This window comes from Gambusia affinis, linkage group LG19, assembly GCF_019740435.1.
Source record: "Gambusia affinis linkage group LG19, SWU_Gaff_1.0, whole genome shotgun sequence".
NCBI classification, from domain to species: domain Eukaryota; kingdom Metazoa; phylum Chordata; class Actinopteri; order Cyprinodontiformes; family Poeciliidae; genus Gambusia; species Gambusia affinis.
The window spans coordinates 842938-856924 of record NC_057886.1 but is presented as its reverse complement, the minus strand read 5'-3'; the positions used below and the strand labels follow the sequence as shown (position 1 = coordinate 856924).

Genomic DNA, 13987 nt, shown 5'->3' with positions numbered 1-13987 from the left:
ATGTCTCCAACCTCTAAGGACTATGTCTAAAAGCTTGGTGTGTGCCAGCAAAATGACCAACTGCATTGATCTAGAGGCATGAAAAGTCCCACAGAAAAGTCTCATGTACCCATACCCTACATGAAACAGGAATTTGGCCATCTTGTATTGAATTCCAATTTTGACTTCCTTCCTGTTGGTAAATGAGCTCTACTATTTCAACCTGTGTATGACTGTGACATTCGGATGATGAGTGGAGAATATGAATGTTTTCTACTCACATTGTCTCAAGGACATGTGAAAAACTTGAGCACAATGCTGTTCATTTTTCATCACGTTTGTCATTTTGATCAGTTTTATTTCCCTTTTGTCAAATACAGGAATTTCATGTACAGAAGAGCCACTGCCAGTTCGAGAATGAGGCAGCTGTACAGTATTTACACACTGAAAGAGTCTCCAGGAGAGGCAATAGGAAATATCAATTAACAAGAACAGATAAAAATGACCACATTAAAACACTGACATTTAGGCTGCTGGAGGATCCTTTCTTCTCACATTTCTTTAGATAAAGGCGTATTTATTTTTTCATTCCTTCATGATTTGTAGCAGTAAACTGCATTTTAAAAAGAAAAAAATATATATCCTGGTTCGAAGAATACATTTTATATTGTGTCAAAGGGCTATTTATTTTTTTTATCTTTGTTGAAGATTGTAGAAACATCATATAGTGCACTAAGACCTCATTTTACCTCATACATCCCCAGTTTGAACACTGCGGGTTGAACGGTACAATAAAGCAGGGTGACTCATTTATGTACATCCTTTGAAAATATTCTTCAAAAAATAACAACAAACAACCCACAGCTCGGGGTGGTCATTTTAAAAATGTCACTGTATAAATTATACAAACCACAGTTATTAACATGTCCTTACAAACAGTGTCTCTCATCACGCTGCCCACGTGACTTCCATCAATAGAATTTTGGGGAAAATCCACCATATCCACAGAATTCATTATCTTCTATTTGTCAATACAAACTTTGAACTCAAGAGTTACTTTAAGATGGACTTTACAACAAACTGACACCAGCTGCTCTGTTTGTATAGTGAGATTCATTCACGTTACTGACTCCAGATATCTTCAGCTATTTGATACTGTGTGTGTGGGCGTGTGTGTGTGTGCGTGTGTGTGTGCGTGCGTGTGCAGGAGTTCAGAGGCTAAGACTGAGGCTCTGATCTTCATGCCTTGGTGCTAAGGGTAAGCAGTTCAACGAAGGAGTTAAAAAGCTTCTCCAGCCAGGCCTGGTTGGCCATGCACTGTTGCACCACCTCCTCCTGACCAGGGTCCTCAGCTGCCTCCTCGATATTATCTGTCTGGACAGAAAACAATTGACATCACAATAATCAGAATCAGAGCTTCTATGATATAATACAGGCATAACAACAATATAGAAAGGAAAATGGGTTTGACGACTATGATGAAATGAAGTATAAACATTTCTGACTGGAGTCATAGACTGAGGTGGAAGAAGTATTTATATGTTCAAACTACTTTATTGAATGTAAAAGTCTTTTCTGGATGCGTTTCTACCAGCTGTATGTCTACGATTGTCGGTCTTTATGTTCACACTGTAATGTACAGTGTCTAGTTTTCCTCTACATATAGTGTTTTGCAGTTTTCTTTATCAGACCTCTGGTGTCCTCACAGAACAGCTTGGATTTATAGTCAGATTAAATAAAACTCATCTGGACTGTGTACTGAAGTGGTTTAAACCTGGGTACCTAAGTTAAGAGGACTGAATACATATCACACTTTTCAGATTATTATGTACTATTTTGTGCTGGCCTAGCACATTAAAATTGAATAAAGTACAAAAGTAACATATTAAAATGTGAACAGAACATAGGCAGCCTAAAGCCTTCAATTATTTTTACTCACTAGTTTTTGTTCAGTAAATCATCAGAACAAAACATTTCACATTTTCTTCTGTCTCTAAATAAATGAAGAGTCAAATGTTTTAAATTGCTGATTACTACAGCCTTGCTCTACTGTGTTGTAATCTATGCCTAGCTCATGGACATGCTGGTTTACAAACATGAGATGACGAAGTCTGCTCAAAAATCTCACCCATCATTTTGGTAAAGGAACAAGCCTTTGAAGCACCTAAAAAGGTGAATTTAGGTTTAAGGTCCAATTTGTATACTCATACATTTTGCACAGCAGTGTGAAATTCAACAACCAACAAACATATTGGTAAAAATACTGCTGATATTTATTAAGAGCAAAAAAAGTCATGAATTTGACAAATGTACAGAAGCAGAGGAGTGAGTCCGGACAAACAACCAGTTTTAGATTCTACAACATTCGAGTAGAAGACACAAAACACCCACAGGATAATGGGAGGGAGACCTTGACATAGCATACATCGAGGATGACTGGCAAGGAGCCATTAATATGGTTAATTCAACCTTTATATTTAATACACTCAGAGAGACAGTATAAAATACTACATCGTCTACATATAACACCTTTTATACTGAATAAGATGGATCGCCAGCTCTCTCCCTTATGCAATAAATGTGGAAGAGAGGTTGGAACGTATTACCATTATTTCTGACAATGCAGGCTGATTAAACGAATCTGGGGTGCAATTTCTAAAGAGCTGAGTGACGTGTTTCACGTAAAAATCAGCTGTGACCCAGGTCTGTTTCTTCTTGGCCTCCCGACAAAATCAGTCACTGACACAATTGCACTTCAAACTTTGTGACAAATTATTACTTTTGGCTAGAAAATGCATTTTAATTAATTGGATTAAGTATAAACCACCAACTATCACACAATAGTATAGAGAAATATTTAGGGTCCTCACTCATGAAAGGATTAGTGCAGTTCTTAAGGGTAATGAGAAACATTTCATTGATATGTGGTCTCCTGTGCTAAGCTATTTGCCTAAAGAGTTGACACAACTTGTGATGAGAGGTCAGAATCCTATAAAGTGGAAGGTTTCATCAGGTCTTAACTAATCAACATCCTCCTTTTGTATTACTATGCGTCTTTCTTCCTTCTTTGATCACCCGGCTAGTTATGATTGTGTTGATATCAGGCTTTAAATATGTCTGTTAATGTTTGGCGACCACTGAAGACATGACTTAACTTGAATGTGACATTGTACGACGGCTTCCTTTTATTTTATTTATTTTATTGTATTTTTTATTTGCTCTTTATGTTTGTTTGTTTTCTTTTGTTGTTGTCTTTATTCCGAATCCCATACTCATGTAAGGTGACTGGCTGCACAGTGTACAATTTTCTATTTTTTCTGTTTGTGAAAACACAAAACTAATAAAAATGTTTAAAAAAAAAAACAGCCACAGGATAATAATCACCAAACTGAATATAGATGCATGTATGAAGCCTTCCTTACCTCTTTCTTGCAGTGCAGGAAGGTGTGATACTTGTAGTGGTGGAGAGAATGATATAGACTGTATAATCGACAAGATTCGATTGAAAGCTTTATATCCTGAGGAAGGTTGAAAGAGAACAGATTAGCACAGTTATCTTTTTTACCATTTCCAGAACATTTCAGTTAAACAGGAAAAAATGTCCCATTTTCCTGAACTCTTCCGGTTATAAAATGTATGTGTTCTGGGTGGATGGGATCAGCGGCAATGCAACTTGCTTTCCCTGGCAGTCTGCCAGAATGTATTAAGTCCAGGTTAACATATCTGTTTCTGACCCAGCAATCCACAGAAAGACTTTAAAAGTGATTGGTTTATAAAGAGTTATTGTAAAAAGTAATTCCCAAGTTCTTTACTGAAGAGAACCGTACTATGAACCTTACTAGAGTTTAAATCAATATGATGTCCAAGCCATTGTTTTAATAGCTGCCTTCAGGTCATCTGCATTTTAGGTTTATGGTCATCTTCTTCTTGGCAACATGCCAGAGATTTTCTACAGGGTCTGGTCAGGTCCACTTGCTGGCCAATCAAGCCCAGTACCACCATGTTAATTGCCAAAGGCTTTTGGTACCTTGTAGTGGTGGAGAGAATGGCAATGTGGGCTGGTACCTAGGCCTGTCGGATAAACTATAAATCAATTAATCGAACAATAAATTAAAACTATTGACGTCATTTTAATTGCCTTTTTCGTCTCTTACGGCCTTTTTCTCTTTCTGTTGATGACACTGATTGAAAAAAGGCTCAACTCCGATGCTCTCCACTGACCCTCCCTTCCTCATTTCCTTAGTGTAATGCCCAGCGCACACTACACTATCTTAGAGGGTCGATTGTCCGCCCATTTTCAAAACCTGAGAGACCACACATTAGCCGACAGAAATCCTGGGTATAACGGTTCGATCGGGTTCAATCGTGCCGTGTGGTGTCCAACAATGGGTACAAAATAATGGCTACAAGTTCAGTTAACTAATTTTAAAACCAGGCATTAATCAATGCTTTACTACAATCTACCTGCAATGCATGTGGCTCTAGTGTCAGGGTAAAATCCTGACTGAATGAAAGTCATTATAACTTCTTTATGTCGTTAACAAAGAACAGCTGAAAAGTTACCAGGTTCTATATTCTTTGCAAAGAATTTCTATATTCTTTGCACGAAATGTTTTATAAACATTAATGTTGTTTCCACATATCATCACCAATGTCCTGGACTTCGGGTTGGTAATCTAGTGTTTGGGATTCCCCTCTGTAATTCCCCCTCAGAAAACATGGTGGAGAATCCGTGCTTTCTGATTGGCTATCTGTCACATTCAACAGGCTGTGTTAATGCTCCCAGTGGGAAAACCCCTGATTTAGATCCTACAGGATGATCACAAGCGACAATCTTAGAACGACCAGCGTTCTAAGATTGTCATAAGGGGAAAATGTAGGTGTGTACTAACGTGTAGTGTGAACTATTGCATTAGGTAGTCGGATGAGCCCATCTTCTTTATTTAAATCTTATGATTACTGAAGGGCAATATAGTAAACAGACTTCATAAACTGCACACTTTTGGTTAAATCCAGTATTTATTTACACTTTGGTGTTTTTATTCAAGTACATTTTTGTTAATGGAGACTGAGAATCCATTTTATTTTTATTTTTGGTTGTTTTGTTTATCAGTTCCTGTGTTGAAAATAAAGTGTATCTATCTTTGGCAGATAGATGCACTATCTTCCAAATCGCATACATTATTATGTCATTTCCATTAAATCAGTGTACAAAGGTCTTCAAACAATACTATCGTCTATCGCAATAGTTTTCTGAGACAATTAATTGCTCAGCAAAATTTGCTATCGTGACAGGCCTACTGGTACCAAAAATAAAATCATCATCACCATTACAGTTTGTGAGCAAAAGGAAGCATGAAGTGTGCTAGAATGTCCTGATAGATGGACATTGACTGTGGACTTCAGAACCAGCAGATGACGTGGAACCTCAATCATCACTGACTGTGGAAACTTCACACAGTTCAATCAGTGTCTTTTCCATGACTTTGTAGCTTACTGACAAAGACTGACAAACTGTGTAGAGACTCAGGAAACCTTTGCAGGTGTTTAGAGTTAGTTCGCTGATTGGGGTGAGACACCATGAAGCTACATTACTTAACTTGCATTATTATTATTATGATTCTATATGAAATTCATTTTCTGAAATGAGGGACAAAACAAACTGAAATTCATGATATTCTAATTCTTCTTCCTCAGGAAACTGAAAATGGCTGGACTCTCTGCTCAGTTGCTCAAAAACTTCTATAGAGTTATAATTGAGAGCATCATCTGCCTCAGACTGACTGTGTGGTATGGCAACTGCACAGTCCAGGACAAAAAGGACATGGCACAGGTAGTGAAAACAGCCCAATGGATCATGGGGAATCAGTTCCCAAACCTGGACTTAATATATCCTGGCAGACTGCCAGGGAAGGCAAGTTGCATTGCCGCTGATCCCACCCACCCAGAACACAAACTGTTTGAACCGCTGCCATCTGGGAAATGATACAAGTACAGAAAAACAACCACATGGCAAAAGAACAGCTTTTTCCCCCAAGAACTGTGAAATTTATCTGTCTACCTTCTATCTCCCCTGCAGACACTCACCCCCATTTGCTGCACCATAAAGACTGTTTGAGACTTTATTTGTCTATATATCGCCACTCCAATGTCATTATGTTCTAGATAGACACATAATGACAAATAAAAAGCCTTATGTCTAATTGTTTGAGATGTACCTGAATACAATTATTAAACCAAAAATATAGAATTCTAGTAAGTAACAACGACATATGAGTTCTGATTTCTTTTTTTAAACCATTGTGATCCTTAGCTCCTGCTAAGTGAGTTGGACATACATCTGTACCTCAGTGTGAAACTTCATCACCTCACCTGTTGCTTAGGAACACTCTTCTTGACACAATTGAGGGTCTTACGACTGTAACCTTCACCATCCAGATGAACTCTGACAGCTCCAGACTCCAGAGGGTCTGCTGTCATTTTAGGGTACATATGCAAAACCTCCTGGGGAAAAAAAGGGGATGTGTCAGCTGAACTCTTCCACTAGTGTGTTTGGTATAATGATCATACAATTTTGGAATATAACTGAGAGACCACAGAAGAAGAATGTAAAGGCCCACCTGATGCTGAACACTCATATTGATTCTTCTCAACAGCCTCTTCTTCTGTTCACTCAGCAAGCTGTCAATCTTCCTCATTGGAGGGAGGTACAGCTCATCTAAGCAGTCAGAACAACAGTCCTTTACTTTTAACTTTGCTTTCTTCCTGTTTTTTATAATAATGGGTTTGCTTTTCAGGATAAATAATAAACAATACAGCTACCAGGATTTTTTTAAATCATAAACAGAGAGCACAAAATTTGTTTCCAAGTTGCACCTGCAGGCATAAATATTACCTAAAATTGAGTTAAATGTCTTTTAGCAATTTGCAGAAAAATAGCCCATATTCTAGCCCATGAGCAAGATTCTGACATTATTCTGATTCAATATTTAATCACAATTCTTGACAGAAGTGGTAGACTTCATAAAAACAGATTAGTTTCCTTGCTTGAACATGACTATTGATCATACATTCACAAACTTTCAGTAGTCCTGGGTGATACCAGAAGCTTCATGTTAGCCTGCTTTATCCACACTAAAATGAGTTCTGATGTCTGTTTGGGGTCATTGTCCAGGTTTCAACCATCAAGCTGCTGGCTTAAAGTCTATGTTCACATAGCACAGCTTAATGCTGAATTTCAGTTTTGTGCTGAAATCCAAATTTTTTTGTGTGTAGTATTTCATATATACTAATTAAATGTGACTGCAATCAGACTTCTGTGTGGATGCCAGATAGCAGTGCTCTAATTATAGTAACAGATGCTAATGCATTTATGGCTTGATTTTAAAGTTATTCAGCAATAGGAGCTAACAGTATTGTCACATGATCATGACAACATGATAGAAGAGAGAAGAGAAGGATGTTTGGATGTGTAGTCTGAGCCAAGAGTGGTGTGTGATGTGATGTGCTTCACTGACAGACTTTTTTCTAAGTTCCAGGTTTTCATCATTTTTATTCTTGCATGGATTAACAGGAATCTGGCATTTGCTGGTAGAAATTTGTGATGGCCATCTCACATCAGTGATATAAAAGTCAGATAAAGTATGACATGACCATTCAGACTGTAGACACTAAAAAGTATCTGATATATATGTGATTTAGTGGCTCAAATTTGATGTTTTGTGGAGGGTGACTAGATCGGAATTGGGCCGTTTAGCCTGCCATTTAAAAAGTTAGATATGGATTTGGGTTGTATTTGTCTGCTCTGAGAATGTAGCTAAAGACCCAAAAAACTGACATTTCAAATGAGGCTTTGAGAAATTAAACATTTTGCAACACATTGAACAGTTTTGGGGCTTCAACCAAGCCTCATCTCACAATCCCTGGACTTATCTGGCTTCCTTGTGGACAGTGAGGCTTAGGTGAGGCTTGAGTTCCTCAGTTGTTACTTTCATCTCAGTGAGACAGTTTGGGTTAGATGAGAAAAAACTTGGGACAGCTGGATGTTCCAATCAAACAGTGAGCCCAATCACACAGCACAGTGTTAGGAATGACTTCTGCCACAGACTTCCTGAGGTTTACACCAGATTAAACCACTTTAATTGAACTCCATCAAATTACAATAAAAAAATGTGTGCACCTAATCCTGATATTTAAAAACCATGCTGCTGGGATCAGGCACAGGTGATGTCTTGAGTCGTCTTCTCCTATTAACATGTAAAAACTCAGCTTGCTTCACACTCTGTGCCTAACTCTCCTCAGCAAACAGAAGCAGTGCACAGATGTGCAAAAAGGCACATTCACTGAACTCAATGACATCTCAGGAATATCAATACTGCAGTATTAAGGCAGAAGATATAAGTGAAAAACTAGGTTCTGAAAGAACTAACAAACTACATTGAAAAATGAACAAAACAAATTGTGTGGGGTATATGTGAACAGTAATATACAAACAGTAACAGCATATTCATATGCAATCTGACTAATTAATTTGGTGTCTCACAATAACTTAAATTTTGTCCTTTATTATGATTCAGCTACAGAGAAAGACCAGGAAATCATGAAAAATTGCTGCTGATGATGAGAGTTTATAAACTCTGACCAACATGCAGGCTCTTTCCTCAATATTATAGTAAATAATTATGTTTCTACAAGTCTATAGTTGTACACTGCAAAAATCTTACCAAGTATTTCAGGACTATTTTCTAGTGCATAATGTCATTGTACAGTTGAAATAAACAAAATTAATTCAGAAGTGACTTTTCAGCATGAAATAGGAACTTGTTGAAAGTCAATGATTCCTTAATATTGGTGACTCATCAAGTACTCATTATAACTGAAATAAACTGCCGGTGGAGCAAGACATTTTTTCCATTTTACGTATAAATGAAAATGTCTTGTTCCACCGGCAGATTATTTTACTTGTTGCTAGTACTTCTTTTTCATCAACTTGAATTAATTATTGACTTAAAACTACGTATTATGCTGAAAAGTTACTGGCAAGTTAGTATTTCAAATGTACTATGATATTTGCACTAGAAACTAGACCAAAACCTGCTAGGTCAGATGCTGGTTTTTTTGCAGTGCGTTGTCCATGTGAGACTCACCATCAGTGTCCTCCAGAGCCTGGATCATATCAGGGTCCAGTGCTGTGCTCACCAGCATCTCCACGTAGCTCTTGAACATCTCCCTCATGGCCCGGCTGCTGACGCCTCCCCACACCGGGCCTAGAGCATGGAGACGCTGCAGTGAGGGGGGTGGACACAGCGCAGCGGCGACTCTTAGTTTTATAGGGTTTTTTGAGTTCTTATATTATTTTTTAAGTAAATGGTTTATACTTGTGTAGCTCTTTATCAAGATCAGAGGACCTCAAAGCACTTAACATGACATTCAGTCATTCATCCATTCATCCATTTACACAATGGTGGCAAGCTACTAGATAGTACCCAGAGCTTTTGCTGGGGCAGTCTCACAGCAACAAGGCTGTGAGATTGTGCCATGGAGAGGGCTGGTGGGCCCTCTGACCCCCACCAGCAGGCAGGGCAGGTGAAGTGTCTTATTTAAAGTGTACAAGAATATTTTCATTAGAAACTGGACCAAAAATACTTGGTTAGATTTGTGTTTTTATAATGTGTTGCAAAAAGGGCCTATGATCAGCAGAGGTTCTTGGTTGCAGGAGAACTTCAGATTTTCTTCTCCATATGTCCCAAACAATCAGAAGGGAAATTCATTTTCAGGAGTCTTCGTCTGTCCGTCTTTACATTCCAGGCAGAATTTCAGTGTCCATTGATAGTTTTCCTGGATAAAAAAAAAAATTCCTTCCTTTGGACAAGGAGAAAATGAGGTGAAAACTTTTTGCAATAATGCAATTTACTGCTGCGGTATTATGGTGCACATTCAACTTTAGATGATGTTGGTGGTGCCAACATAATCTTTAAAGCCAGCTGTGAATTGTGCGTACTCACACACATTTCTAATGAGCTGTGGAGGTCAGTGGCGTTCAGGGTTGTGGGGACCCAAACGGACCCCACAATCTTTTCCATCCACCATTTCCAGGTTAGTTTTGCCTGGCTTTAAGACTAGTTGTTAGTAATCATGCCTTCTCCGGGCAGGACTGTCAGGTGGTGTGGTGTCTTTCCTGCTCTGTGGGTGCACTGTGGGCTTGCGGATTGGGCTTTGGGGCCCACAGAGTTGCATGTAGGTTTAATTTATCATTTGCTTGTATGTTTTGTTTTGCTATTTTGTTTCTTGGTATCATTTGCAATTTTTTTTTTTTTTTTTGCTGTTTGGCTTTCAGGGTTTTTTTTTCAGTTTTGCATTAATAACTTTTTGTTAGTTATCAACTGGGTTTGAGGATACAATTTACTGTTGAAGAGCTAATTTGCAATATATATACATTTTGTATTTGGTTCAGTTAGTAAATTGTACCTTACAATTTACTAACTTACAAGACAACAAAGAGCCACCTCTTTTTGTTGTCTTGACCTGGCCCAGCCTTTTTGTAAACAGGGGGAATTTGAATAGCCTTGAGCCTATAACCCCAAATGGTGTTGTTGGTCATAATATTTCAGTTTCTGTCACATTATGTGCTTCCTATGCCATTTCACCACAATCTGAAAACAAAACTGAAGTCATAAAAACATTTGTGTCACTGAGAGTGGACAGAATGACATAGATATGTACAGCCATGTTCACACGGAGCTGACCTTCATCGTCACTGGGCCGGGAGGAGTCAGACTCAGAGGATGAGGACAGTACCTCCTTCAGCCACTTCTTCCTCTTCTTTGGTGGAGGCTCGGCTCTGTCTTTAGAAATCTTGCTTTTCTCTCCTTCTCCTCTCTTCTCTTCTTTCACTCTTAAAATGTCCAAGCTGCTATCTCTTCCTTGTCTCTCTTCTTTCTCAACATCTTTTCTTTCCCTTCCTTTCTGCTCACTCTGCTTTTCTCTCATTTCTTTCTGCTGTTTGAGGATTTCCCTCCTTTCTCCTTTCTCTTCTTCCTCCTTCTGTTCTTTTTCTTGTCTCAGTCTTTCTTTGAACTTTTGTTCCTGTTTCTCCTCTCTCTTCTCCCTATTCCTCTTCTCCATCTGCTCTCTTTCACTGTTATTTCCCTCTCTTTCTCTCTCCTCTCTCCCTTTCTGCTTATTCATCCTCTCTATCTCTTCCTCCATTCCTCTGAACTCCCTCTGTTTTCGCTCTCTTTCTTCTCTTTCTCTCATTATTTTTTCTTTCTCTTTATGCTCCCTCTTCTGTTTCTCCTTCTCTCTTCTCTCTCTCTCTTTGAGCTCCCTTTCTATTTTCTCTCTCTGTTCTCTCTCTCGTTCCTTTTCTCTGGCTCTCTGCTCCTGCATCTCTTTTTCTTTCTGTCTCTCCTTGTCTCTGTCATCTCTCTCCACTCGGGACTGGTTCTGACTCTGATTGCTCTGCACCTGTTTAGTCAGAGACTGCCTTCTGTCAGACAGTTGGATGGAAGAAAAGGACAAACATAGTGAGCGCCTCTCGTCAGGCTCAAGGAGCTGGATAATGAATCTGAAGTCAGTAACAGGAGAAGCCTTACCTCAGGGCCAGGCCAGCTCGGTGCCAAGGCTTGCGAGAACAGACCCGGACGTAGTCCTTCTTGTTGACGTTCTCCAGGAACTTCACGTACAGACGCTGGTAGCACATTTTGGCATCCCCAAAGTAGCCCAGATACTGAGGAAAACAGTTATTCACTTGTTCTAGCTAACATTAACTTCTGTTAAGAGTTACTGCATTTTTATGTGACAGACACACCAAGTGCATCCATCAAATGTTTATAAATGACAATCTGAGTAGGGTTGCCATGAACATTCAACCTAATATACTATGACATCTCTAAGATCCAGCACAGGAAAATTTAAAGTTTTAACTGGACCAGGATCATGTGGTGATACAGACATATAAAACTGAGCATCAGCATATACTTGGTAGGAGACACTGTAGTATGCTAAAATCTGAGCTATGCAGCCCATATAATACTTTTAAGTATTATGTACTTTATAGGCACATAGTGCCATTTTATAGCATACTCAAGTAACTATACTACCTTTAGTTATAAAAATGTCATATACAGTATATCAAATACGACTTAAAAAATGGCTTTGTGATTTAATGCCTTGATATTGGGTCTCTGTCTCTTTAAAAAATTCTACTCTTTCTGAAACTACACCCTTCAGGAGTTTCAGAAAGCAATGCGCTATTGAGGAGTTACACTGAGAAGTAGCTTGTAAAATGAGTGCAGTTCCACCAGGAGTTTGCTCATTCTTGCTGGCTTATCTGAAGGAGCTACCTGGGGAGTTGCAGGGGAGGGCTGATCTGAGGTGGAAGCTCTGAAGTTTGGAAATTACAGCTCCATGGAGGAGCTGTGCCTTGAAGGCAGAGCTAGGGCTACCTAAGTGTTTGCACAGCTGAATGGTTGCCACAGGAGATTAAAGGATTTCTCAAACATGCATAAAAAAATATGATGTTATTCCCTCATCATAAAAAAATTTAGGACATTTTGTAAAACTCAAAAAAGTCATTTTTACATAATACTGAACCTTTAATAGAAGTTGGTATAGAATGGACTCTTGAGGAACCCCTCAGCTGAGTTTTTTGTTTGTAAAAGTAAATGAAAAGCTTAATAATGGACAATAGTGGTTCACCTCACAGTAGGACAATAGTCCTAAACATACAAACCGGGGCTACTGGGAGATGGTCTAGATCCAAGTACATTCATGGGCTGGAATGGTCCCATCAAAGTTCAGACCCAAATCCAACTGAGAATCTGCAGCAAGACTTAAAAACTGAAAAAACACTTCATCCAATCTGACTGAGTTTGAGTTATTTTGCAAGGAAGATTAGGCAGAAATGCACAAAGCTAGTAGAGACTTAACTTTAGTGGAAGGTGCTTCTAAAAAGTGGAATTCAAGATTGTCAAAAACAAAAACCACACTTTTGAACAATTCATTTAAAAAAATAAATGAAATCCATTCTTCCATCTTCTTTTTAATTCATGATTCTCTAGCACTTCGTATTGGTCTGTCGCATAAAATCTCATGAGACACATTGAAATTTGAGGTTATAGGGTGACAAAATGCAAAAACAATTCAAGGGGTATGAATACTTCTACTAAGAACATGTACTTTGGAAAACTCACATTGCTGGTTGCACAGAACTGTCTTTGGCCATCTTTAATCTCTGGGCTGAATTTCTGGAGCAAAGCTTTCTGGACTCTCCAAATGGGTGGAGGTTCTCGGCCTGTCTGCAAAGCCATCTATCAATATAAAGAAACAACTCAGGTCATTTGACTATGAATCTTTTATTCACACCACATTCAGTTGATATCAGATACACTATATTGATACACTATATTGTATGTATACAATGGATGGAAAAGTATTTGCTCATCTATCCAAATGATCCGAATAAGGTGTTCTAATCACTTCCATGGCCACAGGTGTATAAAATTAAGCACCTAGGAATGCAGACTATTTGACAAACATTTGTGAAACAATGGCTCACTCTCATAAGTTCAGTGAATTCCAGCGTGGAACTGTGATAGGATGCCACCCCTGTAACAAAGTCAGTCGTGAAATTTCCTCACTCCTAAATATTGCACAGTCAACTATAAGCAGTACTATAAGAAAATGGAAGCCACCAGTGGTAGGCCACATAAACTGACAGAGTGAGGTCAGCTGAAGCACATAGTGTGAACTTTATAGGTCGTCAACCTTCTGCAGAGTCAATCATACAGACTAAATATTTGTTTTGTCTTAATTTCTTTTTTAGTCCTAACACCAGGTGAGATTGTACAGTGCTACGAATCTCTCCTCAAAGGGTTTCCAAAGACCAAGACCGTGATGACAGCTTTTCAGAAGCACAGCATCAATAGAAATACTGTTCTGTCCACTTCATCTGTTGGGGAGCTTCCTTAGAATAAGCTTTTCTAACCTGCTGAAACGTTACTTATGA

At 38.7% G+C, this 13987-nt stretch overlaps 1 protein-coding gene across 2 annotated transcripts in view; it reads right to left on the bottom strand.

Moving 5' to 3' along the window:
* Window positions 1–304: 304 nt before the first annotated feature.
* prr12b (proline rich 12b) overlaps window positions 305–13987 on the bottom strand; it is a 40980-nt gene continuing 27297 nt past the window's right edge. Inside the window, exons 9-16 of one of the 2 annotated variants that reach the window (XM_044099020.1) lie at window positions 13173–13289; window positions 11574–11707; window positions 10725–11467; window positions 9126–9245; window positions 6600–6697; window positions 6352–6483; window positions 3402–3497; window positions 305–1353 (exon numbers count right to left, since the gene is read on the bottom strand). In XM_044099020.1, the coding sequence (XP_043954955.1) occupies window positions 1219–1353; window positions 3402–3497; window positions 6352–6483; window positions 6600–6697; window positions 9126–9245; window positions 10725–11467; window positions 11574–11707; window positions 13173–13289 (1575 nt within the window). In that variant the 3' untranslated portion in view covers window positions 305–1218. Of the gene's footprint in view, window positions 1354–3401; window positions 3498–6351; window positions 6484–6599; window positions 6698–9125; window positions 9262–10724; window positions 11468–11573; window positions 11708–13172; window positions 13290–13987 lie in introns of those variants that run through there. The other variant, XR_006368982.1, reaches the window with a different exon arrangement.